Source organism: Lissotriton helveticus, chromosome 5_1 (genome assembly GCF_964261635.1).
Source record: "Lissotriton helveticus chromosome 5_1, aLisHel1.1, whole genome shotgun sequence".
NCBI classification, from domain to species: domain Eukaryota; kingdom Metazoa; phylum Chordata; class Amphibia; order Caudata; family Salamandridae; genus Lissotriton; species Lissotriton helveticus.
In genome coordinates, this window is record NC_136065.1 from 460,201,979 (window position 1) to 460,228,473 (window position 26,495).

A 26,495-nucleotide genomic window follows, 5' to 3' on the forward strand; every position below is an offset into this window, starting at 1 on the left:
ACTCATTGCACACAGCTCTCACTCACCCTGCACACAGGCCTCACTCACACTGCAAACAGGCGTTACTCATTGCAAGCAGCCCTCACTCACTGCACACAACACTCACTCACACTGCACACAGCACTCACTCACAATGCACACAGGCCTCACTCAGTGCATACAGCACACACTCATTGCACACAGCCCCTAACTCACAGTGCACACAGCCCTCAGTCACACTGCACCAAGGCCTCACTTGCACTGCATACAGCCCTCACTTACACTACACACAGCCCTTACTCTGCGCACACAGCCATCACTCGCAGTGCACACAGCTCTCACTCAGTGCACACAGCCCTCAGTCCGCTAGTTCTTTGAGCAGTAAATAACCATGTACACATAACACCATCCCTCAGTATCTGCTTAGCACATGCACACACACTAACACTATACATCGTTTTGTATGACACAGAACTGTTGGCTACATTCTAAAGTTACAATTACTTTGAGATATTAGTGTTGCAAGTGCTCCTTTATTATACTTGTATTTCTTACGAAATAACTAGCTCTAAATTTTGACGTCAAATTTAGGACTCCAAGGGTGCTATATTTATACATTAACTTTAGCCGCGCGGACCATTTTCACCTTTATTTCCTTTAGTAATTATTTAAAAAAAAGTTACATAGAAATATTCACATTTGGGGAAATTACGTTAGAAATGCTCATAGTTGCTTGTTCGTTGCTGCGTGGGGGGAAACATGTACATTAACAAGTGTTGCGTGAAGGAGCCTGGAAAGTCGCTAGTGGCGCCACAATCGAAACCACATCTACATACACATTCAAATTTTCACACTTGGGAGTTACACACATTATCTTTGGAGACATCTCCTGGGGGCAAGGGAAGGGGATTTACCTTTCATCCTTTGTCCACTTTCAAACACCTTTCCAGCAAATTTCTGCAGTTGAGCCTATTTAAGATCAGGAATGGGTCATTGGGAGCCATAGCCTTTTTCGTGTGCAGAAAGACAACAGTGCCCGACGGAACGACGCTGTATTTGCTCCGAAGACTACATATTCAAAGACACTACGCGACAATTTTATAATGTAAGTGCATTTGTAGTTATTTGCGTACAAGACTTGTCTTTTTTTTCAAGTTTTACTAACTTATTCTTCTCTCGATTTCGACATCTCTTTCTCCTCTCATCTTCTCGCTTGCTACCTCTACACATTCTCCCCTGTATCTCTCCACTTTATAAACTTCTGTTTTTCGGCCTCACTCTTTTCGGTCCCTTTCACTGCACTCTCTTACCATTTTTTTAATGCTTTCTTTCTCTCACTCTTTTTCATGATTCCTCTCTTTTTCTCTCTTCCCCTCCTTTTCATGCTTCCTCTAACTCCATTGCCAGATCCACAATAAATATTAAAAAAAGCTTTTTTTTTTGCTCACCCAAGCTCTCTCGCACGTACTCTACTTAGCATCAAATAAGTAGGTAATACATGTTTACAAATTATACTTTTTCTTTTACAGATACAACAGAGACTGTCTTCAATTCAATCTGTTCAAGTTGTGATCTCTAACCAACATATTAATTTAGGTAAGTACATGGGGATGTTAACGTTGTCATCGAATTAACAGTATTCCGTTCTTAGTTCTCTGCTCCCTCCTAATGTACACACAGATCACACCACAGCGCCACATCTCACTAATGTTTTTCGCTGCAAAGATACGCTTTTGGAGCGAATGATATATTTGGGTACTATAGCCTCCCTCTAGCTGTCTGTGTGCTACACATCACAGAACACGTACACTAGATCTCAACACACAATCGTTCCATGCTTGCACACAATTTAGTTCCTACTCCGCTGCTTACTCGTTTTGTACAGCCAGCTCACACCACTTCGCCACATCTTCCAGATTATTAATCATGCAAATTAACGGCTAATATTACCAGGCATTTTACACACATTTGTCCCATGCATGCACAGCCCATCCTTCCTACTACACTCTTCCCTCCTTTTTAACCTAGAGTTCACACCACTTTGCAACATTTAAATAACGCTTTTGGATGGAAAAAAAGTTAATTATAACAGGCGGCTTTCATACTCAAGACTTCCTCCAGCTGTACGTGTTGTTGACTAGCACACCCTTCGTCCCTACCTTTTATTCACACAGTATCTTGAGCCTATTCCGCAGCTCCCTCCTAAGGCACACTCAGATCTTACCACTTCGCCACATCTATAAAACGCTGTTGCATCAAAATTACACATATTTTTGAAACAAAACACAACTTTTTAAAACATCACACTACATCTCAACACACATTCGTCACATGCAGGCACACACTCGTGACTGCTGCTCAGTCATTTAGCGCATGCAGCTCACACCACTTCGCCACATCTCTTGAACTATTTTGGCAGGAACATAACTACAAAAATGTCAATGCTTTGAACATACAAGCAGCTCCCTCCTTTTGCTAACACACAGGTCACACTAATTATAAACATATCACTAACGCATTTCCCAGCAAAGATAAACTTTTTGGACAAGTGCTATTTAAATACTATAGCCTGCCTACAGCTGTATTTCTTGTTGACTAACACACCTCTCACTAACTCTTTTGACTGCAAAGAAAACTTTTTAAATCTAATGCTATTTGGATACTATAGCCTCCCTCCAGCAGTCCGTGTGCTACACAGACTATCTAGATTTTTATTTTTTTTATTTTTTACGATATCCTTTCAACAGCTGTCCGTGTTGTTGACTACCACACTCTTAGTCCCTCCTTTCATTCACACAGTATTCCGGGCATAGTTATCTGCTCCCTCGTAAGGCACACACACATCACACCACATCGCCACATCTGACTAACGCTTCTGGCTGCAAAGAAACGCTTTTGGAGTGAATGATAATTGGGTACTAGAGCCTCCCTCTAGCTGTCTGTGTGCTACACATCACAGAACACGTACACTACATCTCAACACACAATCGTCCCATGCTTGCACACACTCTCGTTCCTACTCCGCTGCTCACTCATTTTGTACAGGCAACTCACACCACTTCGCCACATCTTACTAACCATTTATCATGCGAAGTAACGGCTAATATTAACGGGCTTTTTAAAAATATTTGTCCCATGCATACACAGCCCATCCTTCCTACTACGCTCTTCCCTCCTTTTTAACCTAGAGTTCACAACACTTTGCAACATTTAAATAACGCATTGGGCTAGCAAAAAATATATTTATAGCAGGCGGCTTTCATACTACAGACTTCCTCCAGCTGTACGTGTTGTTGACTAGCACACCCTTCGTCCATACCTTTTATTCACACAGTATCTTGAGCCTATTCCGCTGCTCCCTCCTAAGGCACACACAGATCTCACCACTTCGCAACATCTATAAAACGCTGTTGCATCGAAATTAAACATATTTTTCAAAAACTACACAACTTTTCAAAACATCACACTACACCTACACTACATCTCAACACACATTCGTCACATGCATGCACACACTCGTGATCCTACTCTGCTGCTCAGTCATTTAGCGCAGGCAGCTCACACCACTTCTCCACATCTCTTGAACTATTTTGGCTGGAACCTAACTACAAAAATGCCAATGCTTTGAACATACAAGCAGCTCCCTCCTTTTGCTAACACACAGGTCACACTAATTATAAACATATCACTAACGCATTTCCCAGCCAAGATAAACTTTTTGGACAAGTGCTATTTAAATACTATAGCCTGCCTACAGCTGTATTTCTTGTTGCCTAACACACCTCTCACTAACTCTTTTGACTGCAAAGAAAACTTTTTAAATCTAATGCTATTTGGATACTATAGCCTCCCTCCAGCAGTCCGTGTGCTACACAGACTATCTAGATTTTTTTATTTTTTACGATATCCTTTCAACAGCTGTCCGTGTTGTTGACTACCACACTCTTAGTCCCTCTTTTCATTCACACAGTATTCCGGGCATAGTTATCTGCTCCCTCGTAAGGCACACACACATCACACCACATCGCCACATCTGACTAACGCTTCTGGCTGCAAAGAAACGCTTTTGGAGCGAATGATAATTGGGTACTAGAGCCTCCCTCTAGCTGTCTGTGTGCTACACATCACAGAACACGTACACTACATCTCAACACACAATCGTCCCATGCTTGCACACACTCTCGTTCCTACTCCGCTGCTCACTCATTTTGTACAGGCAACTCACACCACTTCGCCACATCTTACTAACCATTTATCATGCGAAGTAACGGCTAATATTAACGGGCTTTTAAAAAATATTTGTCCCATGCATGCACAGCCCATCCTTCCTACTACGCTCTTCCCTCCTTTTTAACCTAGAGTTCACAACACTTTGCAACATTTAAATAACGCATTGGGCTGGCAAAAAATATATTTATAACAGGCGGCTTTCATACTACAGACTTCCTCCAGCTGTACGTGTTGTTGACTAGCACACCCTTCGTCCCTACCTTTTATTCACACAGTATCTTGAGCCTATTCCGCTGCTCCCTCCTAAGGCACACACAGATCTCACCACTTCGCAACATCTATAAAACGCTGTTGCATCGAAATTAAACATATTTTTCAAAAACTACACAACTTTTCAAAACATCACACTACACCTACACTACATCTCAACACACATTCGTCACATGCATGCACACACTCGTGATCCTACTCTGCTGCTCAGTCATTTAGCGCAGGCAGCTCACACCACTTCGCCACATCTCTTGAACTATTTTGGCTGGAACCTAACTACAAAAATGCCAATGCTTTGAACATACAAGCAGCTCCCTCCTTTTGCTAACACACAGGTCACACTAATTATAAACATATCACTAACACATTTCCCAGCCAAGATAAACTTTTTGGACAAGTGCTATTTAAATACTATAGCCTGCCTACAGCTGTATTTCTTGTTGCCTAACACACCTCTCACTAACTCTTTTGACTGCAAAGAAAACTTTTTAAATCTAATGCTATTTGGATACTATAGCCTCCCTCCAGCAGTCCGTGTGCTACACAGACTATCTAGATTTTTTTATTTTTTACGATATCCTTTCAACAGCTGTCCGTGTTGTTGACTACCACACTCTTAGTCCCTCTTTTCATTCACACAGTATTCCGGGCATAGTTATCTGCTCCCTCGTAAGGCACACACACATCACACCACATCGCCACATCTGACTAACGCTTCTGGCTGCAAAGAAACGCTTTTGGAGCGAATGATAATTGGGTACTAGAGCCTCCCTCTAGCTGTCTGTGTGCTACACATCACAGAACACGTACACTACATCTCAACACACAATCGTCCCATGCTTGCACACACTCTCGTTCCTACTCCGCTGCTCACTCATTTTGTACAGGCAACTCACACCACTTCGCCACATCTTACTAACCATTTATCATGCGAAGTAACGGCTAATATTAACGGGCTTTTTAAAAATATTTGTCCCATGCATGCACAGCCCATCCTTCCTACTACGCTCTTCCCTCCTTTTTAACCTAGAGTTCACAACACTTTGCAACATTTAAATAACGCATTGGGCTGGCAAAAAATATATTTATAACAGGCGGCTTTCATACTACAGACTTCCTCCAGCTGTACGTGTTGTTGACTAGCACACCCTTCGTCCCTACCTTTTATTCACACAGTATCTTGAGCCTATTCCGCTGCTCCCTCCTAAGGCACACACAGATCTCACCACTTCGCAACATCTATAAAACGCTGTTGCATCGAAATTAAACATATTTTTCAAAAACTACACAACTTTTCAAAACATCACACTACACCTACACTACATCTCAACACACATTCATCACATGCATGCACACACTCGTGATCCTACTCTGCTGCTCAGTCATTTAGCGCAGGCAGCTCACACCACTTCGCCACATCTCTTGAACTATTTTGGCTGGAACCTAACTACAAAAATGCCAATGCTTTGAACATACAAGCAGCTCCCTCCTTTTGCTAACACACAGGTCACACTAATTATAAACATATCACTAACACATTTCCCAGCCAAGATAAACTTTTTGGACAAGTGCTATTTAAATACTATAGCCTGCCTACAGCTGTATTTCTTGTTGCCTAACACACCTCTCACTAACTCTTTTGACTGCAAAGAAAACTTTTTAAATCTAATGCTATTTGGATACTATAGCCTCCCTCCAGCAGTCCGTGTGCTACACAGACTATTTAGATTTTTTTGGATTTTTTTACGATATCCTTTCAACAGCTGTCCGTGTTGTTGACTACCACACTCTTAGTCCCTCCTTTCATTCACACAGTATTCCGGGCATAGTTATCTGCTCCCTCGTAAGGCACACACACATCACACCACATCGCCACATCTGACTAACGCTTCTGGCTGCAAAGAAACGCTTTTGGAGCGAATGATAATTGGGTACTAGAGCCTCCCTCAAGCTGTCTGTGTGCTACACATCACAGAACACGTACACTACATCTCAACACACAATCGTCCCATGCTTGCACACACTCTCGTTCCTACTCCGCTGCTCACTCATTTTGTACAGGCAACTCACACCACTTCGCCACATCTTACTAACCATTTATCATGCGAAGTAACGGCTAATATTAACGGGCTTTTTAAAAATATTTGTCCCATGCATGCACAGCCCATCCTTCCTACTACGCTCTCCCTCCTTTTTAATCTAGAGTTCACAACACTTTGCAACATTTAAATAACGCATTGGGCTGGCAAAAAATATATTTATAACAGGCGGCTTTCATACTACAGACTTCCTCCAGCTGTACGTGTTGTTGACTAGCACACCCTTCGTCCCTACCTTTTATTCACACAGTATCTTGAGCCTATTCCGCTGCTCCCTCCTAAGGCACACACAGATCTCACCACTTCGCAACATCTATAAAACGCTGTTGCATCGAAATTAAACATATTTTTCAAAAACTACACAACTTTTCAAAACATCACACTACACCTACACTACATCTCAACACACATTCGTCACATGCATGCACACACTCGTGATCCTACTCTGCTGCTCAGTCATTTAGCGCAGGCAGCTCACACCACTTCGCCACATCTCTTGAACTATTTTGGCTGGAACCTAACTACAAAAATGCCAATGCTTTGAACATACAAGCAGCTCCCTCCTTTTGCTAACACACAGGTCACACTAATTATAAACATATCACTAACGCATTTCCCAGCCAAGATAAACTTTTTGGACAAGTGCTATTTAAATACTATAGCCTGCCTACAGCTGTATTTCTTGTTGCCTAACACACCTCTCACTAACTCTTTTGACTGCAAAGAAAACTTTTTAAATCTAATGCTATTTGGATACTATAGCCTCCCTCCAGCAGTCCGTGTGCTACACAGACTATTTAGATTTTTTTTGGATTTTTTTTTACGATATCCTTTCAACAGCTGTCCGTGTTGTTGACTACCACACTCTTAGTCCCTCCTTTCATTCACACAGTATTCCGGGCATAGTTATCTGCTCCCTCGTAAGGCACACACACATCACACCACATCGCCACATCTGACTAACGCTTCTGGCTGCAAAGAAACGCTTTTGGAGCGAATGATAATTGGGTACTAGAGCCTCCCTCAAGCTGTCTGTGTGCTACACATCACAGAACACGTACACTACATCTCAACACACAATCGTCCCATGCTTGCACACACTCTCGTTCCTACTCCGCTGCTCACTCATTTTGTACAGGCAACTCACACCACTTGGCCACATCTTACTAACCATTTATCATGCAAAGTAACGGCTAATATTAACGGGCTTTTTAAAAATATTTGTCCCATGCATGCACAGCCCATCCTTCCTACTACGCTCTTCCCTCCTTTTTAACCTAGAGTTCACAACACTTTGCAACATTTAAATAACGCATTGGGCTGGCAAAAAATATATTTATAACAGGCGGCTTTCATACTACAGACTTCCTCCAGCTGTACGTGTTGTTGACTAGCACACCCTTCGTCCGTACCTTTTATTCACACAGTATCTTGAGCCTATTCCGCTGCTCCCTCCTAAGGCACACACAGATCTCACCACTTCGCAACATCTATAAAACACTGTTGCATCGAAATTAAACATATTTTTCAAAAACTACACAACTTTTCAAAACATCACACTACACCTACACTACATCTCAACACACATTCGTCACATGCATGCACATACTCGTGATCCTACTCTGCTGCTCAGTCATTTAGCGCAGGCAGCTCACACCACTTCGCCACATCTCTTGAACTATTTTGGCTGGAACCTAACTACAAAAATGCCAATGCTTTGAACATACAAGCAGCTCCCTCCTTTTGCTAACACACAGGTCACACTAATTATAAACATATCACTAACGCATTTCCCAGCCAAGATAAACTTTTTGGACAAGTGCTATTTAAATACTATAGCCTGCCTACAGCTGTATTTCTTGTTGCCTAACACACCTCTCACTAACTCTTTTGACTGCAAAGAAAACTTTTTAAATCTAATGCTATTTGGATACTATAGCCTCCCTCCAGCAGTCCGTGTGCTACACAGACTATCTAGATTTTTTTTATTTTTTACGATATCCTTTCAACAGCTGTCCGTGTTGTTGACTACCACACTCTTAGTCCCTCTTTTCATTCACACAGTATTCCGGGCATAGTTATCTGCTCCCTCGTAAGGCACACACACATCACACCACATCGCCACATCTGACTAACGCTTCTGGCTGCAAAGAAACGCTTTTGGAGCGAATGATAATTGGGTACTAGAGCCTCCCTCTAGCTGTCTGTGTGCTACACATCACAGAACACGTACACTACATCTCAACACACAATCGTCCCATGCTTGCACACACTCTCGTTCCTACTCCGCTGCTCACTCATTTTGTACAGGCAACTCACACCACTTCGCCACATCTTACTAACCATTTATCATGCGAAGTAACGGCTAATATTAACGGGCTTTTTAAAAATATTTGTCCCATGCATGCACAGCCCATCCTTCCTACTACGCTCTTCCCTCCTTTTTAACCTAGAGTTCACAACACTTTGCAACATTTAAATAACGCATTGGGCTGGCAAAAAATATATTTATAACAGGCGGCTTTCATACTACAGACTTCCTCCAGCTGTACGTGTTGTTGACTAGCACACCCTTCGTCCCTACCTTTTATTCACACAGTATCTTGAGCCTATTCCGCTGCTCCCTCCTAAGGCACACACAGATCTCACCACTTCGCAACATCTATAAAACGCTGTTGCATCGAAATTAAACATATTTTTCAAAAACTACACAACTTTTCAAAACATCACACTACACCTACACTACATCTCAACACACATTCGTCACATGCATGCACACACTCGTGATCCTACTCTGCTGCTCAGTCATTTAGCGCAGGCAGCTCACACCACTTCGCCACATCTCTTGAACTATTTTGGCTGGAACCTAACTACAAAAATGCCAATGCTTTGAACATACAAGCAGCTCCCTCCTTTTGCTAACACACAGGTCACACTAATTATAAACATATCACTAACACATTTCCCAGCCAAGATAAACTTTTTGGACAAGTGCTATTTAAATACTATAGCCTGCCTACAGCTGTATTTCTTGTTGCCTAACACACCTCTCACTAACTCTTTTGACTGCAAAGAAAACTTTTTAAATCTAATGCTATTTGGATACTATAGCCTCCCTCCAGCAGTCCGTGTGCTACACAGACTATTTAGATTTTTTTGGGATTTTTTTACGATATCCTTTCAACAGCTGTCCGTGTTGTTGACTACCACACTCTTAGTCCCTCCTTTCATTCACACAGTATTCCGGGCATAGTTATCTGCTCCCTCGTAAGGCACACACACATCACACCACATCGCCACATCTGACTAACGCTTCTGGCTGCAAAGAAACGCTTTTGGAGCGAATGATAATTGGGTACTAGAGCCTCCCTCAAGCTGTCTGTGTGCTACACATCACAGAACACGTACACTACATCTCAACACACAATCGTCCCATGCTTGCACACACTCTCGTTCCTACTCCGCTGCTCACTCATTTTGTACAGGCAACTCACACCACTTCGCCACATCTTACTAACCATTTATCATGCGAAGTAACGGCTAATATTAACTGGCTTTTTAAAAATATTTGTCCCATGCATGCACAGCCCATCCTTCCTACTACGCTCTTCCCTCCTTTTTAACCTAGAGTTCACAACACTTTGCAACATTTAAATAACGCATTGGGCTGGCAAAAAATATATTTATAACAGGCGGCTTTCATACTACAGACTTCCTCCAGCTGTACGTGTTGTTGACTAGCACACCCTTCGTCCCTACCTTTTATTCACACAGTATCTTGAGCCTATTCCGCTGCTCCCTCCTAAGGCACACACAGATCTCACCACTTCGCAACATCTATAAAACGCTGTTGCATCGAAATTAAACATATTTTTCAAAAACTACACAACTTTTCAAAACATCACACTACACCTACACTACATCTCAACACACATTCGTCACATGCATGCACACACTCGTGATCCTACTCTGCTGCTCAGTCATTTAGCGCAGGCAGCTCACACCACTTCGCCACATCTCTTGAACTATTTTGGCTGGAACCTAACTACAAAAATGCCAATGCTTTGAACATACAAGCAGCTCCCTCCTTTTGCTAACACACAGGTCACACTAATTATAAACATATCACTAACGCATTTCCCAGCCAAGATAAACTTTTTGGACAAGTGCTATTTAAATACTATAGCCTGCCTACAGCTGTATTTCTTGTTGCCTAACACACCTCTCACTAACTCTTTTGACTGCAAAGAAAACTTTTTAAATCTAATGCTATTTGGATACTATAGCCTCCCTCCAGCAGTCCGTGTGCTACACAGACTATTTAGATTTTTTTTGGATTTTTTTTAACGATATCCTTTCAACAGCTGTCCGTGTTGTTGACTACCACACTCTTAGTCCCTCCTTTCATTCACACAGTATTCCGGGCATAGTTATCTGCTCCCTCGTAAGGCACACACACATCACACCACATCGCCACATCTGACTAACGCTTCTGGCTGCAAAGAAACGCTTTTGGAGCGAATGATAATTGGGTACTAGAGCCTCCCTCAAGCTGTCTGTGTGCTACACATCACAGAACACGTACACTACATCTCAACACACAATCGTCCCATGCTTGCACACACTCTCGTTCCTACTCCGCTGCTCACTCATTTTGTACAGGCAACTCACACCACTTGGCCACATCTTACTAACCATTTATCATGCGAAGTAACGGCTAATATTAACGGGCTTTTTAAAAATATTTGTCCCATGCATGCACAGCCCATCCTTCCTACTACGCTCTTCCCTCCTTTTTAACCTAGAGTTCACAACACTTTGCAACATTTAAATAACGCATTGGGCTGGCAAAAAATATATTTATAACAGGCGGCTTTCATACTACAGACTTCCTCCAGCTGTACGTGTTGTTGACTAGCACACCCTTCGTCCCTTCCTTTTATTCACACAGTATCTTGAGCCTATTCCGCTGCTCCCTCCTAAGGCACACACAGATCTCACCACTTCGCAACATCTATAAAACGCTGTTGCATCGAAATTAAACATATTTTTCAAAAACTACACAACTTTTCAAAACATCACACTACACCTACACTACATCTCAACACACATTCGTCACATGCATGCACACACTCGTGATCCTACTCTGCTGCTCAGTCATTTAGCGCAGGCAGCTCACACCACTTCGCCACATCTCTTGAACTATTTTGGCTGGAACCTAACTACAAAAATGCCAATGCTTTGAACATACAAGCAGCTCCCTCCTTTTGCTAACACACAGGTCACACTAATTATAAACATATCACTAACGCATTTCCCAGCCAAGATAAACTTTTTGGGAAAGTGTTATTTGAATACTATAGCCTGCCTACAGCTGTATTTCTTGTTGCCTAACACACCTCTCACTAACTCTTTTGACTGCAAAGAAAACTTTTTTAATCTAATGCTATTTGGATACTATAGCCTCCCTCCAGCAGTCCATGTGCTACACAGACTATCTAGATTTTTTTTTTTTTTTTACGATATCCTTTCAACAGCTGTCCGTGTTGTTGACTACCACACTCTTAGTCCATCCTTTCATTCACACAGTATTCCGGGCATAGTTATCTGCTCCCTCGTAAGGCACACACACATCACACCACATCGCCACATCTGACTAACGCTTCTGGCTGCAAAGAAACGCTTTTGGAGTGAATGATATTTGGGTACTAGAGCCTCCCTCTAGCTGTCTGTGGGCTACACATAACAGAACACATACACTGCATCTCAACACACAATCGTCCCATGCTTGCACACACTCTCGTTCCTACTTTGCTGCTCACTCATTTTGTACAGGCAGCTCACACCACTTCGCCACATCTTACTAACCATTTATCATGCGAATTAACGGCTAATATTACCGGGTTTTTAAAAAAAAATTGTCCCATGCATGCACAGCCCATACTTCCTACTACGCTCTTCTCTCCTTTTTAACCTAGAGTTCACAACACTTTGCAACATTTAAATAACGCTTTGGGCTGGCAACAAATATATTTAGAACAGGCAGCTTTCATACTACAGACTTCCTCCAGCTGTACGTGTTGTTGACTAGCACACCCTTCGTCCCTACCTTTTATTCACACAGTATCTTGAGCCTATTCCGCTGCTCCCTCCTAAGGCACACACAGATCTCACCACTTCGCCACATCTATAAAACGCTGTTGCATCGAAATTACACATATTTCGCAAAAAATACACAACTTTTCAACACATCACACTACACCTACACTACATCTCAACACACATTTGTCACATGCATGCACACACTCGTGATCCTACTCTGCTGCTCAGTCATTTAGCGCAGGCAGCTCACACCACTTCGCCACATCTCTTGAACGATTTTGGCTGCAAATTAACTACTAAAATGCAAATGCTTTGTACATACAATACTCCCATGCATGCTTCGTCTAACTCCCTCGCCATATCGACAATACTATAAAAAAATGCTTTTTCTTTACCTCACCAAATATCTCTCGCTCGTACTGTACTTAGCATCAAAATAGGAGGTAATACATGTTTACAAATTATACTTTTTCTTTTACAGACACAACAGAGACTGTTTTCAATTCATTCTGTTCAAGGTGTGATCTCCAAACTACATTAATTTAGGTAAGTACATGGGGATTTTAACGTTGGCATAGAATTAACAGTATTTCGTTCTTAGTTCTCTGCTCCCTCCTAAGGCCCACACAGATCACACCACATCGCTTTTGTCTGCAAAGAAACGCTTTTTGCGAAAATGATATTTGGATACTATAGCATCCTTCTAGCTGTTTGTGTGCTACACATCACAGAACACTACATCTCAACACACAATCGTCCCATGCTTGCACACACTCTCGTTCCTACTCCGTTGCTCACTCATTTTGTACAGCCAGCTCTCACCACTTCGCCACATCGTCAAAATAATTTAACGTGCAAAATAACGGCTAATATTACAGGCCATTTTATAAACATTTGTCCCATGCCTGCACAGCCCATCCTTCCTACTCCACTCTTCCCTCCTTTTTAACATAGACCTCACACCACTTTGCAACATTTAACTAACGCTTTTGACTGGAAACAACTAATTTATAAACATGCCCATTTAATACTATAGACTTCCTCCAGCTGTACGTGTTATTGACTAGCATACCCTTCGTCCCTACCTTTTATCCACACAGTATATTGAGCCTATTCCCCTGCTCCCTCCTAAGGCACACACAGATCACACCACTTCGCCACATCTCTAAAACGCTGTAGCATCGAACTTACAATACACAACTTTGCCACACATCACACAACATGTACACTACATCTCAACACACATTAGTCACATGCATGCACACACTCGTGATCCTACTCTGCTGCTCACTCATTTTGCGTAGGCAGCTCACACCACTTTGCCACATCTCTTGGACGATTTGGGCTGCAAATTAGATACCAAAGTCGCAATGCTTTGTACATACAATACTCCGATGCCTGCACAGCCTATCGTTCCTACTCCGCTGCTCCCTCCTTTTGCTAACACACAGGGCACACTACTTCTAAACATATCAGTAACGCATTTCACTGCAAAGAAATTTTTTAGCAAGTGCTATTTATATACAACAGACTGCCTACAGATGTATTTCTTGTTGACAAACAAACCTCTCACTAACGCTTTTGTCTGCAAAGTCACATTTTTTTAACAAAATGCTATTTGGATACTATAGGCTCACTCCCGCAGTCCGTGTGCTACACATCACAGAACACGTACACTACATCTCAATACACAGTCGTCCTTTGCTTGCACACACTTCCGTTCCAACTCCGCAGCTCACTCATTTTGCACATGCAGGTCACACCACTTCGCCACCTGTCCAAAAAGCTTTTGCATGACAATTAACGACTACTATGCTAGTAATTTTAACACACATTTTACACATCCCTAAACAGGCTTTCGTTCAAACTCCATTCCTCCTTCATTTTCCACACATCGCTCACACCACTTCGCAACCTTTCACTAACGCTTTTGCCTGCATAAACATCTTTTTTAACAAATTTTATTTTGAGACTATAGGCTTCCTCCACCTGTCCGTGTTGTTAACTTACACCCTTAGTCATTCCTTTTATACACATAGTATCTTGTGCTTAATCCGCTGCTCGATCCTAAGGCACAAACATGTCATGACATCACTTCGCCACATCTCTAAAATGCAGTTGCATCCATCTTAATATTACTTTTCAAACAATACACAACTTTATAACACAGCACAGGTCCCATAACTGCACAGACTCTCGTTCAAAGTCAGCTCCTCCCTCCTTTTGCATAGGCAGCTCACACAACTTATCCACATCTCACACTATGCAAGTACTATTTACACACATGTGTCCCCTCTCTGAACATCCTTTCGTTGCTACTCCACTGCTCCATCCTTTGGCACACAAATCTTACAACACTTTGCCACATCTCAGTAACGATTTTGAAATTAAAATGCGTTATTTTTCACGTGCTATGTTCCCAGTATAACCATCCTCATGCTAACTGTGTTGTTCACTCCCATACACTTTGTTCTACTTCCTTACAACTGTTCACTCCCACATTTAGCATGCATGATGCTATGCCTCGCTTCCTACTACCAACGGTAAATACTGTCACAGTTTTATTTGGGGGGGGCATGCTTATACTGACAATTTAATACCAAAAAAAGAGTTGGGATATTGACTTTCACACTGTTCATCTCTCTCGCATGCTACATCTCACCCACTTCCCAGCTCACTATCCTCCCTCACAACTTTCCTTTGTCTGAATGATGCGTTTTTTCTAATACATTCAAAAAAACTCTCAAAAAAGCAATCCCACTTACTTTAACTGCCTCTCTCACTTTCATGCTTCCGATCTTTCTCTTCCAAATTCTCAGGCTTCTTCTCTCTCACCCTCATTTTAGAAAAAATAAATTCGATATATCTCACTTCCATCATTCTCTCTCTACTTCACGCACTCTACTCATTATGCAGTGCAACAAGCATACACTCTACACATCACACACTTTCTCAATACAAAGTTGGTCATAAAAACAAAAACTGTCACACACACACAATCTATTATCATGCCCTTTGGCACACTCTGAGACATAACTATACAACATTTCTAAGCTACTATTGCATTCCTTGTTTTTTTTTAGGATTTAAAGTGTTATTTAATGTTAAGCATATTCTAACAATTAACGTTACTCTCATTTCAGATTATTCTAGTGAGGGACAATCACCCACAAATCAAGGTAAATAATAATATTGTTTGTATAGAAAAAACAATAGTGATTTTAAAAGTACTTCACCTTACTTAAGTTAATATACTTTAGAGTAATAAAGTACAGGGAGTAAAAAATAACATGCATAGATGCTTAAAAGCCAGTTACCATCAAGGTAATACAAGTTTTAATAGTAAATCAAAAGGGAAGCAATGCTTACCAAATAGTACTTTTGCTATTTTGCACAATGTATGCAAACCAGTTAATACATGGAACTCCAACGATCTACATTATATAATGGACCTTGGAGATGCTTTATATTTACAAATGCATTCTATTAACAAAGAAACACTTATGCATCCTGATGATTTGCCAAAATATATAGAGCACAATAAAATGTTTTATTCACTTACGCTACACAACCCTTACTATGGTAATGTCCTTAAAGCTTTTGATAAAGACTATCCAGATATTAGCACAGCATTACATTTAGGTATTTCTAAGTACTGTGGGGTACTACTTTGTATGAGTGTATATGTAATTTCTATTTTCAGAAATATGCAAACATACTATGTATTTGATTCACATTGCAGGGACAATGAAGGCATGCCTCATTCAAATGGAACATGTGTAACTCTAGAAATAAAAACTTTTGAGGGACTTTTGCAATATGTAGTAAATCTAGCAAAAAATCTTAGAAATCCGTCTCAGGATTGCATACCATTTGAATTAACACCAATAGATATAAAACTTTTTTTAAAACAAACATTCCAAAGACTACTTAGAGTGCACAAGAAAAACAGTCATTTAACTCCAGTTACTGAAATGTTTGTACATACTACTCAAGTGACTGTAAATTGTATTTTTGATGCAAATTTCGTATCTTCGGACGCTTTAGGCATTCAAAGTAAGGGGACTAATAGCAATAGTAGTAAGGAAAGTCTTTTGCCAGGAACAAGTAGTTCTATTCTGGGGACAAATAAACAGTCTCTAATCAACCCAGATAACTTGAGCCTTTCAGAACCTAGTGTGAAAAAAAGGAAAAATACTAATGTTGCACTAGGATCCCTTCACAATCTTGGAAATAAAGGTGTTGAAGAAAACAGACCAACTGTAAGTTTAACGCTGGTCCAAAAACGCAAACCAAATAAAGCAAATATAGTTTCTTTGGACTCTTTAGGGATTAAAAGTAAGGGGACTAATAGCAATACTAGTAAGGAAAGTCATTTGCCTGGAACAAGTAGTTCTATTCTGGGGACAAATAAACAGTCTCGAATCAACACAGATAACTTTAGCCTTTCAGAACGTAGTGTGAAAAAAAGGAAAAATACTAATGTTGCACTAGGAGCCCTTGACAATTTTGGAAATGAAGGTGTTGAAGAAAACAGACCAACTGTAAGTTTACAGCTGGTACAAAAACGCAAAGCAAATAAACAAATCCATTTAATTATTAATAAATTCCATCGTGAAATATTGCATGGGCCAGAGTACGTTTGTACTATTTGCAACCAGTTGTGGCATAAAGAAACAATAAAAAGTACTCGCACCGTTTGTGAAACAGAAATGTTTGAAAGGTGTGACATTAGTAGCAAGAAAACAAATTTAATTTGTATGACTTGCTATGCTTAGATCAGAAAAGATAAAATACCACCATGTTCTGTTCTAAATGGCATGGCGTTTCCAAATGTACCAATTGAATTAGAATTATACGATTTAGAAGAAAGATTAGTTTCTTCTAGGATACCTTTTTTACAAATTCGTAGTTTACCACGCGGATTTCAAAAATCATTATCAGGTGCTGTAGTTAATGTATCTGCAGATGTAATGACAACAGTTACCATTTTACCAAGGCAAATTAATGATGCCATGACCATCCCAGTAAAATTAAAAAGAAAATTAATGTATAAATCGCACACACATTATGAAAATATTAGACCAAACATCGTTAAAAAGGCAGCTACATGGCTAGCAACCAATAGTGTCATGTTTAATGAATATGGTGTGACAATTAACCCTGACTGGCAGTATATACCTCCAGAAATCTACAATGTAACTGATACTTCAGAGACAAGCTATTCTTCAGATACTTCTGACAACATGGAAGCAGGGAATTTAGATACTATGTTAACTAATGAAACTATTACCAGTAATAGGGTAAATGTATTAAGTTTAGCTCCAGCTGAATATAATACACCAAGAGGTTTATATGAGGATAAAGATTCTGAATTTTTGGCTTTCCCTACACTTTATTGTGGGGAACGAAGGCCAAACAATAAGGAAAGACATATACCGGTACATTATAGTACTATTTGTCAATGGGAATTAAGAAGTCATGATAGAAGAGTAGCAAAAAGTATGACTAATGTTTACTTTAAACTTAAAAAGTTACATATTAAGCAAATTCAAGGGAAAATTAATATTTCTATAAGGAAAAATTATACAGATGGTAAAACTATTACTGCTAAAGACATAAAATATAATATCGAAAATGTATTCCAGTTTAATGAAGGTTATAAAGTTTTGAAAACTATACGCAGTTCACCTCCATATTGGGAAAGTTGTAAAAGACACCTTTTTGCTATGATAAGACAACTTGGAATACCAACTTTTTTTAACTTTATCTGCTGCTGAAACAAAATGGCACCATTTAATAAATATATTATTGAGAGTTAAAAACTTAAATGAATGCACAGAAGAGGAATTCAATAACATGTCTTGGGAAACAAAATGTAGATTAACACAAGAAGATCCTATTACATGTGCTAGACAGTTTGACTATCAAGTGAGGAAATTGTTTAATTGTGTTTTGATGAACGGGACAAATCCAATTGGGGAAATAGTAGACTACTTTTACAGAGTCGAATTCCAACAGAGAGGTTCGCCACATATACATGCATTACTATGGGTTAAAAATGCACCCCTCTATGGTGTGTCACCATTGGAGGATGTCAATGTTTTTATTGAGCAATATATTAAATGTAATAAGTCAGATGACACTGTTTTACAGCCTTTAATAAATTTACAAAGGCATGGGCACACTAAAAATTGCCGTCGGAAAGATAAAAGAACATGTAAATATCAATACCCAAAATATCCTATGTCAAATACTCTCATATTAGAGCCATTGACACTTGAAGGGACAGATAGGCAATGGAAAGATAATCTAAAACGTATCCATGAAGCAATGAATACTGCAACTTTTAGCACACTTTCTTTTGATGAATTTTTAGGTGTTATTAAGATGGATGATAACGAATATATAACTTCTATACAAACCGGTTTAGAAAAGCCTACAATTTTTTAAAAAAGAACACCAGATGAATGCTTCATTAATAACTACAATAGTACAATTTTGAAAGCTTGGCGAGCAAACATAGACTTGCAGTTTATACTAGATGCTTATGCTTGTGCGGTCTATATTATTTCATATATCAGCAAATCGCAAAGAGGAATTAGCAAACTTATTGCACAAGCTGCTAAAGAAGTGAAAAACAATAGTAATGTCAAAGACCAACTTAAACACATAGGGAACAAATTCCTCAACTGCACAGAAATTAGTGCTCAAGAAGCAGCATATCTCATTCTTCAGATACCATTACGTAAAAGTTCACGGGCATTTGTATTTATTAATACTAGCCGTCCAGAAAAAAGAACTTATTTAATGCGAGATATGGAAACTATTAATTCTTTGCCCGAAAATTCAACTAACATTCAATGTGAAAATATTATTGCTAAGTACTGCAAGAGGCCCAAAAAATTAGAAATGTGTACTTTAGCTGATTATGCTTCAAATTATAACTCTGCCACCCAAAAAAATTATACCAGAGAAATAAATGATTCAGAAGATTTACTTGCTGAAAGAAACTTTTTCAGCTCAGATGAGGAAGAAATAGAAATAGAATGTACTGCAGAGGATGTAGGAATGCAGAATATAAATAGCAAGTATGCTTTAACTAAGCGCAAACGGAGAAAAATTATACGCTATTGCAGATTTAATAAAAGACAAGGAGCCTGAAGAAAATTATAGAGAACTATTAATGTTGCACTATCCATGGAGAGAAGAACATAAAATTATCGTAAACAATGACACTTACTATAAAAGGTATCTACAAGTTAGAAATGTTGTTGATTCACAAGTTAAAATCTATAACCATAATCACGGGGAGGTTAGGAACATTACGAATGAAGAGTGTAATGAAAATCTAATATCCCCTCCTCTATCACCTCTATTAATACCAACAGTCAATGTATGTGATGAAGGGAACAATAAAGAAAATCAACATCTATATGATTTGTCATTAGATTTAGGAATTAGAACAATAACTGAAGAACAAAGCTTAAGTAACTCCATTCTACCTGATGATAAATACCAAAATATAATGCACAACTTAACTGGTCAACAACTCAATTTTGTTTACCATCACTTGTATTTGTTAAAAACTAAAAGTACTCCATGCTATACTTTCTGCACTGGAGGGGCTGGTGTTGGTAAAAGCTTTCTAATAACTGCACTACATCAAACATTACTAGGCTACTATAATACAAAGGCAGGTGAAAATCCAGATAATATACATGTCTTACTTACTGCTCCAACAGGCAAAGCAGCACATATTATTCATGGGCAAACATTGCATAGTACTTTTAAATACCTGTCTCACAAAGTTTAAATTATAAACCACTAAGTCATGAAAATAGAACTTCTCTGCAAATGTAAATGATGCATGTTAAAGTTCTTATTATAGATGAAATTTCAATGGTGGGTCAAAATATGTTCAATTTTATACATAACAGACTACAAGAAATAAAATCGTCAAATGAACCATTTGGAGGAATTTCAATTATAGCTATTGGTGACTTTTACCAATTGAAACCTGTTTGTGACAGATACATTTTTCAGGACTCTACTAATTTGTATGGTCCTTTAAGTATTAACTTATGGAAAGAACATTTTAAACTATTTGAATTAACTAAGATTATGCGTCAAAAAGAAGATCTACAATTTGCAGAACTACTAAACAGATTAAGAGAAGGGAAGCATACTAAAGAAGATATTCGACTAATTAAGCAAAGAGAAATGCCACCTGATGAGAGTCTCTTAGAAACAATACCATATATTATGTCTACTAATGTTGAAGTAAATGAAATTAACAGACTTGTTTTGGAGAAACATAGCAAGGAATATCCAGTGTATATAACAGTAGCTAACGATACTGTGAGTTTAGATGTGTCAGAAAATGTTAAAAAAACTATACTTAAACAATTGCCTAAGGATCCAACAAAAACTATGGGACTTGCACATACATTACACATTGCTTTACAACTCCGTTATGATTTAACTTGCAATGTGGATGTAAATGATGGTTTAACTAATGGCGCAACTGGTATAGTACAATTTGTTGAAATTATTAACACTACACCATTTATTGTTTGGGTATCATTTGACAATATTAGTGTTGGGCAAAAAGCAAGGCAAGAATATAAGGATTTATATCATGCACAAATAGAAAAGTCATGGACACCAATACTTGCTATATCTAGACATTTCCAATACACAAAGAAATTTATTACTGTTATATGCAAACAATTTCCTTTACGACAAGCATCAGCACGTACTATACATCGCACACAAGGGGACACTATAGAACCACTTTATATACACTTTAATAACAGCAAAATTCATCATTTACATTATGTTGCTATAAGCAGAGCAAAATGTATACAGAACGTATACGTTCAAAATTTTGATGAAAATAAAATTATAATACACCCAAAAGTTAATGAGGAAATGGAAAGATTAAGGACCGAAATGCTACTTGAAATAACTATCCCACAATTAGATACATACACAGCACATTTCAATATTATAACACACAATATACGATCACTTCAGAAGCATTTCACATTAATGATAGCTGATAGTAACATGATGCAAGCAGACATTATTTGCTTAACTGAGATCAACACGACAAGGAAGTCAACTGGAAATGATTTTACTGTAGAACAATACGATCATATTATATTTGATAAATTTCATACATACAACACTAACCATGGGATGATACTGTACTACAAGAAAGATCTTTGTATATTACCTATTTATGAAACACACCAAGGGATAGACACTTTACATTTTACATTAGAGATTAATAGCACAGATTACCTTATTATTATAGTCTACAAACCACCACATAAACTTATTACTGATCTTTTGGAATTAATTACCATTATCACTAATTTTTACCCAGAACACAAATTCATCATTATGGGAGATTTCAATGTGGATGTATCTCAAAGCAATTCCCAAACTAACAAACTAATTGTGTTCTTTGAGACAAAGTTGCAATGTACACAACTTATAGACACTTACACAACAGACTGCCAATCTATTTTAGATCATATATATACTAATTACATACTTCAAAATTATGGTACATTAGAATGCTATTACAGTGATCATAAAGCACTATGGATTTGTATTTAACTTTGTTTGTAACCTATATTTCTATTTCAGATGTTGACTATTGAAGAAATCTCTAACATTACCACCAATGACAACAAACCTTATGGAAAACCCATCAGAGTTAATGTGATCAAGTGCTCAAGTAAAACAAATTACAAGAACGCCAAACAAGAAGATAAAGTTCTATTTCATTTAGCTCTAGCAGATAAAACTGGAACAATTAAAGCAACGTGCTCCAAGAAAGTTTATATCAGCAGACACAAAACAACTGTGGCCTACTAATACGCAATTTTATAATTAAAAACAACACAATTCTTATTACAAAGCAAAGCAAAGTTACAAAATTTCTTGCAATGCCTCTAAATCAATCTCTAATTCAAGAAGCTGAAAACATTTTGCAGCCTCCTGCACCATCTGCTTCTCCAATAAAAGAAATAAAGCGTGCAACTGTGAAATCTCTAATGACAGTGTGTGGGACCATTTCAGAAGTAAGTAGAGGTGTTTTGTACTGTTTGTGTCGCTGCTTGTGTTGTCAGTTAGTGTGTGTGGTGTTGTCTGTGGCATTGTCAATATTTATTATGGCTTTGTCAGTGTGCTTGTGTGTGTGTGTACTATTTGGTGCTTAGATTTTATTTATTTTGGAGTGGGTGCAGTTGTGTGTGTGGTTTCTGTAACACATTAGATCTGATGTTATGTTTGTGAAGCATTCTATGAATCATAAATGATCTGTACAGCAGGCAAATATTAACAATTAACACTGTGTGTAAATAGGTGTGAAAAATGTACACAGCATTTATAAACGTTAATTTGTTAGGTGTTTAAAGATGAGCACCGTACTCATACATCAAAGTTGATATTTTTTTAACATGCTTGGGAAAAACTACGTTAATTTGAAAAGAACAATAGACCTTATTCACTATGTCTTCAATGCTTGACCAATTATTAAGTCTGACTTCTGTGCTTTTGAAATTTAAAACCAAATATTTTTTTGTAGGAAGAGGAAAGTAAACATGTGCTCATCAATGGAATAAATACTGCGATAAAATGTATTACCTTAAAAGATTCCACTGATGACATCAAAGTCACATTATGGAGGGAAGCGACTCTATTCACAATAAACATTGGAGAATATGTGATGTTAACTCATGTCACAGTACATGAATTTAATGGACAGAAGATATTGAACACGACAAGGCACAGCAAAATAAAAGTAAGGAACACACTCTCTCTCACACACCCACTTACTCTATCACTTTCACACACACACTCTCTCTCTCTCTCTTTCAAGAACACACTTTTTAACTATCCAATACACTATCTCTCTCCCACACACTATCTCTCGACAACACTCTCCCCCACACTCTCTCTCTCTACAACACACTCTTTCTCTACAACACTCTCTCTCTACAACACTCTCTCTACAAGACTCTCTCTCTACAAGACTCTCTCTCTACAAGACTCTCTATCTACAAGACTCTCTATCTACAAGACTCTATCTACAAGACTCTCTATCTACAAGACTCTCTCTCTACGACTCTCTCTCTACGACTCTCTCTCTACGACTCTCTCTACAAGACTCTCTCTCTACAAGACTCTCTCTACAAGACTCTCTACAAGACTCTCTCTACAAGACTCTCTCTACAAGACTCTCTCTCTACAAGACTCTCTCTCTACAACACTCTCTCTCTACAACACTCTCTCTCTACAAGACTCTTTCTCTACAACACTCTCTCTCTACAAGACTCTCTCTCTACAAGACTCTCTCTCTACAAGACTCTCTCTCTACAAGACTCTCTCTCTACAAGACTCTCTATCTACAAGACTCTCTATCTACAAGAATCTCTATCTACAAGACTCTCTCTCTACAAGACTCTCTCTCTACAAGACTCTCTCTCTACAAGACTCTCTCTCTACAAGACTCTCTCTACAAGACTCTCTACAAGACTCTCTCTACAAGACTCTCTCTACAAGACTCTCTCTCTACAAGACTCTCTCTCTACAAGACTCTCTCTCTACAAGACTCTCTCTCTACAACACTCTCTCTCTACAACACTCTCTCTCTACAACACTCTGGGGCCAACTCCTCTCCCCACACTCTCTCTCTACAAGACTCTCTCTACAACACTCTCTCTCTACACAAAACATTAGTTTAAGAATAAAAACTTTAGGGGGAAATAAGATAACTATGTCTTTATTTACTACAACAGGTAACAACGGCACCACAAGAAACAATAGACGTGGAAATATATGGAGTGGAAAGCACAAACGGAGATTGGAGCACTATAACTACAAAAATAACCAACACCGATATTTACCAATCAATGGACATACAAAATAAAACACTTATACAGTGGTTTATGTTGGACGATGAGGTGGACGACATTGGCGAAGCACTAACTCATTATTTGCCTCAAATATGTGAAGTTATATTTTGTAATGGCAAAATTACTAAAATTGTTAAAGAAAAATCTGAGGAAGATTTAAGTTTAGAATGAACAATACTAAAATAAAATGTACAAAGTTCAATAAATAAATATTGTTTTGTGTTTCAAAAAAATAAATATACAAATTTTAACATATCCACTTGCATGGTCATTTTCGTTGGGGGTGGGTATATATTTTGAAAAAAATATAATAAAATACCACATGATCATACATAACAATAGCAGTTGCACCTACATTTCGCAAAGCACACAAACAAAACACTAACTATACAATAGTTGTCTGACATCACTACTTGTTTCAACGTGGTACACACAATAACAGGTATAAAAGCATGCTTTGTTGCTGTTCAGTAGTGCTGTAGTATTGATAAATGAGGCTGTTGTTGTGCTAAGTATGGCTGTGGTGGTGCAGAGTGATGCTGTGTTGGTGCTCAGTGGTACTGTGGGGGTGCAGAGTGATAATGTGGTGTTGCTGCGTGGTGCATTGGTGGGGCTCAGTGATGCAGTTGTTGTGAGAAGTGCTACTGTTCTGGTGCTGAATTATGCTGTGGTGGTAATCAGTGAACACCAGCACAGCAGCACTCATCACCAGAACAGCACCACTCATCACCACAACAGCATTACGCAGCACCACACTAACATCACTCGGCAACACACCAGCATCACTCAACACCACCACAACAGCATCATTCAGCACCACCACAATATCACTCTGCACCCACACAGCAGCACGCAGCACCACCACAAGCACCACTCTAGAACACCACCACAGCATCACTTTGCACCAACACAACATCATTCACAAGCAACATATTGACAATAGGCACCCCTCAACACCACTCTAAAATTACACAGAACAACTCAGCACTATTGCAAGCTTCTTTCGTATATAGAGGCCACACAACACCTTTGCAAGATTCCATACAATACAGAATACAGTCAGCAGCATTGCACCATTTAGAGTTGTGTGTCAAGTGAGCTCCGTGCACAGTTTTACAATACATTACACCAGGCACACACACACACACCACCAGCCATCAGTGCACGCTTGCACCAGGCATACACACACACACCAACAGCCATCAGTGCACGCTTTAAAGAGCCATACACACCACCGACCGTAAGTGCACACTTTCACCACATGTTTTAACGTGGCACACACAATAACAGGTATAAAAGCATGCTTTGTTGCGGTTCAGTAGTGTTGATCAATGAGGCTGTTGTTGTGCTAAGTACGGCTGTGGTGGTGCAGAGTGATGCTGTGTTGGTGCTCAGTGGTACTGTGGGGGTGCAGAGTGATAATGTGGTGTTGCTGCGTGGTGCATTGGTGGGGCTCAGTGATGCAGTTGTTGTGAGAAGTGCTACTGTTCTGGTGCTAAGTTATGCTGTGGTGGTAATCAGTGAACACCAACACAGCAGCACTCATCACCAGAACAGCACCACTCATCACCACAACAGCATTACTCAGCACCACACTAACATCACTCGGCAACACACCAGCATCACTCAACACCACCACAACAGCATCATTCAGCACCACCACAATATCACTCTGCACCCACACAGCAGCACGCAGCACCACCACAAGCACCACTCTACAACACCACCACAGCATCACTTTGCACCAGCACAACATCATTCACAAGCAACATATTGACAATAGGCACCCCTCAACACCACTCTAAAATTACACAGAACAACTCAGCACTATTGCAAGCTTCTTTCGTATATAGAGGCCACACAACACCATTGCAAGATTCCA

The 26,495-nt window shown here is 39.3% G+C and overlaps 1 protein-coding gene and 1 long non-coding RNA gene across 2 annotated transcripts in view; both read left to right on the top strand.

Annotated features, from left to right (window-relative positions):
- The window catches only part of LOC144753214 (uncharacterized), a 92,864-nt gene that overhangs the window by 27,762 nt on the left and 38,607 nt on the right, over positions 1 to 26,495 (top strand). The window lies entirely within an intron of this gene.
- Positions 1,446 to 24,784, top strand: LOC144756452 (uncharacterized). The gene is made up of 6 exons (XM_078646284.1): positions 1,446 to 1,575; positions 13,162 to 13,226; positions 15,824 to 15,859; positions 22,341 to 22,777; positions 23,284 to 23,499; positions 24,497 to 24,784. The coding sequence occupies exons 4-6, from the start codon at positions 22,643 to 22,645 to the stop codon at positions 24,782 to 24,784; spliced, it is 639 nt and encodes a 212-aa protein (XP_078502410.1). The 5' UTR covers positions 1,446 to 1,575; positions 13,162 to 13,226; positions 15,824 to 15,859; positions 22,341 to 22,642.

Coding starts and splice junctions, on each gene's coding strand:
- LOC144756452 (XM_078646284.1), top strand. CDS start 22,643: ATGCCTCTAAATCAATCTCTAATTCAAGAAGCTGAAAACATTTTGCAG. Junction 22,778..23,283: donor TGTGTGGGACCATTTCAGAA/GTAAGTAGAGGT, acceptor ATTTTTTTGTAG/GAAGAGGAAAGTAAACATGT. Junction 23,500..24,496: donor CAAGGCACAGCAAAATAAAA/GTAAGGAACACA, acceptor TTACTACAACAG/GTAACAACGGCACCACAAGA.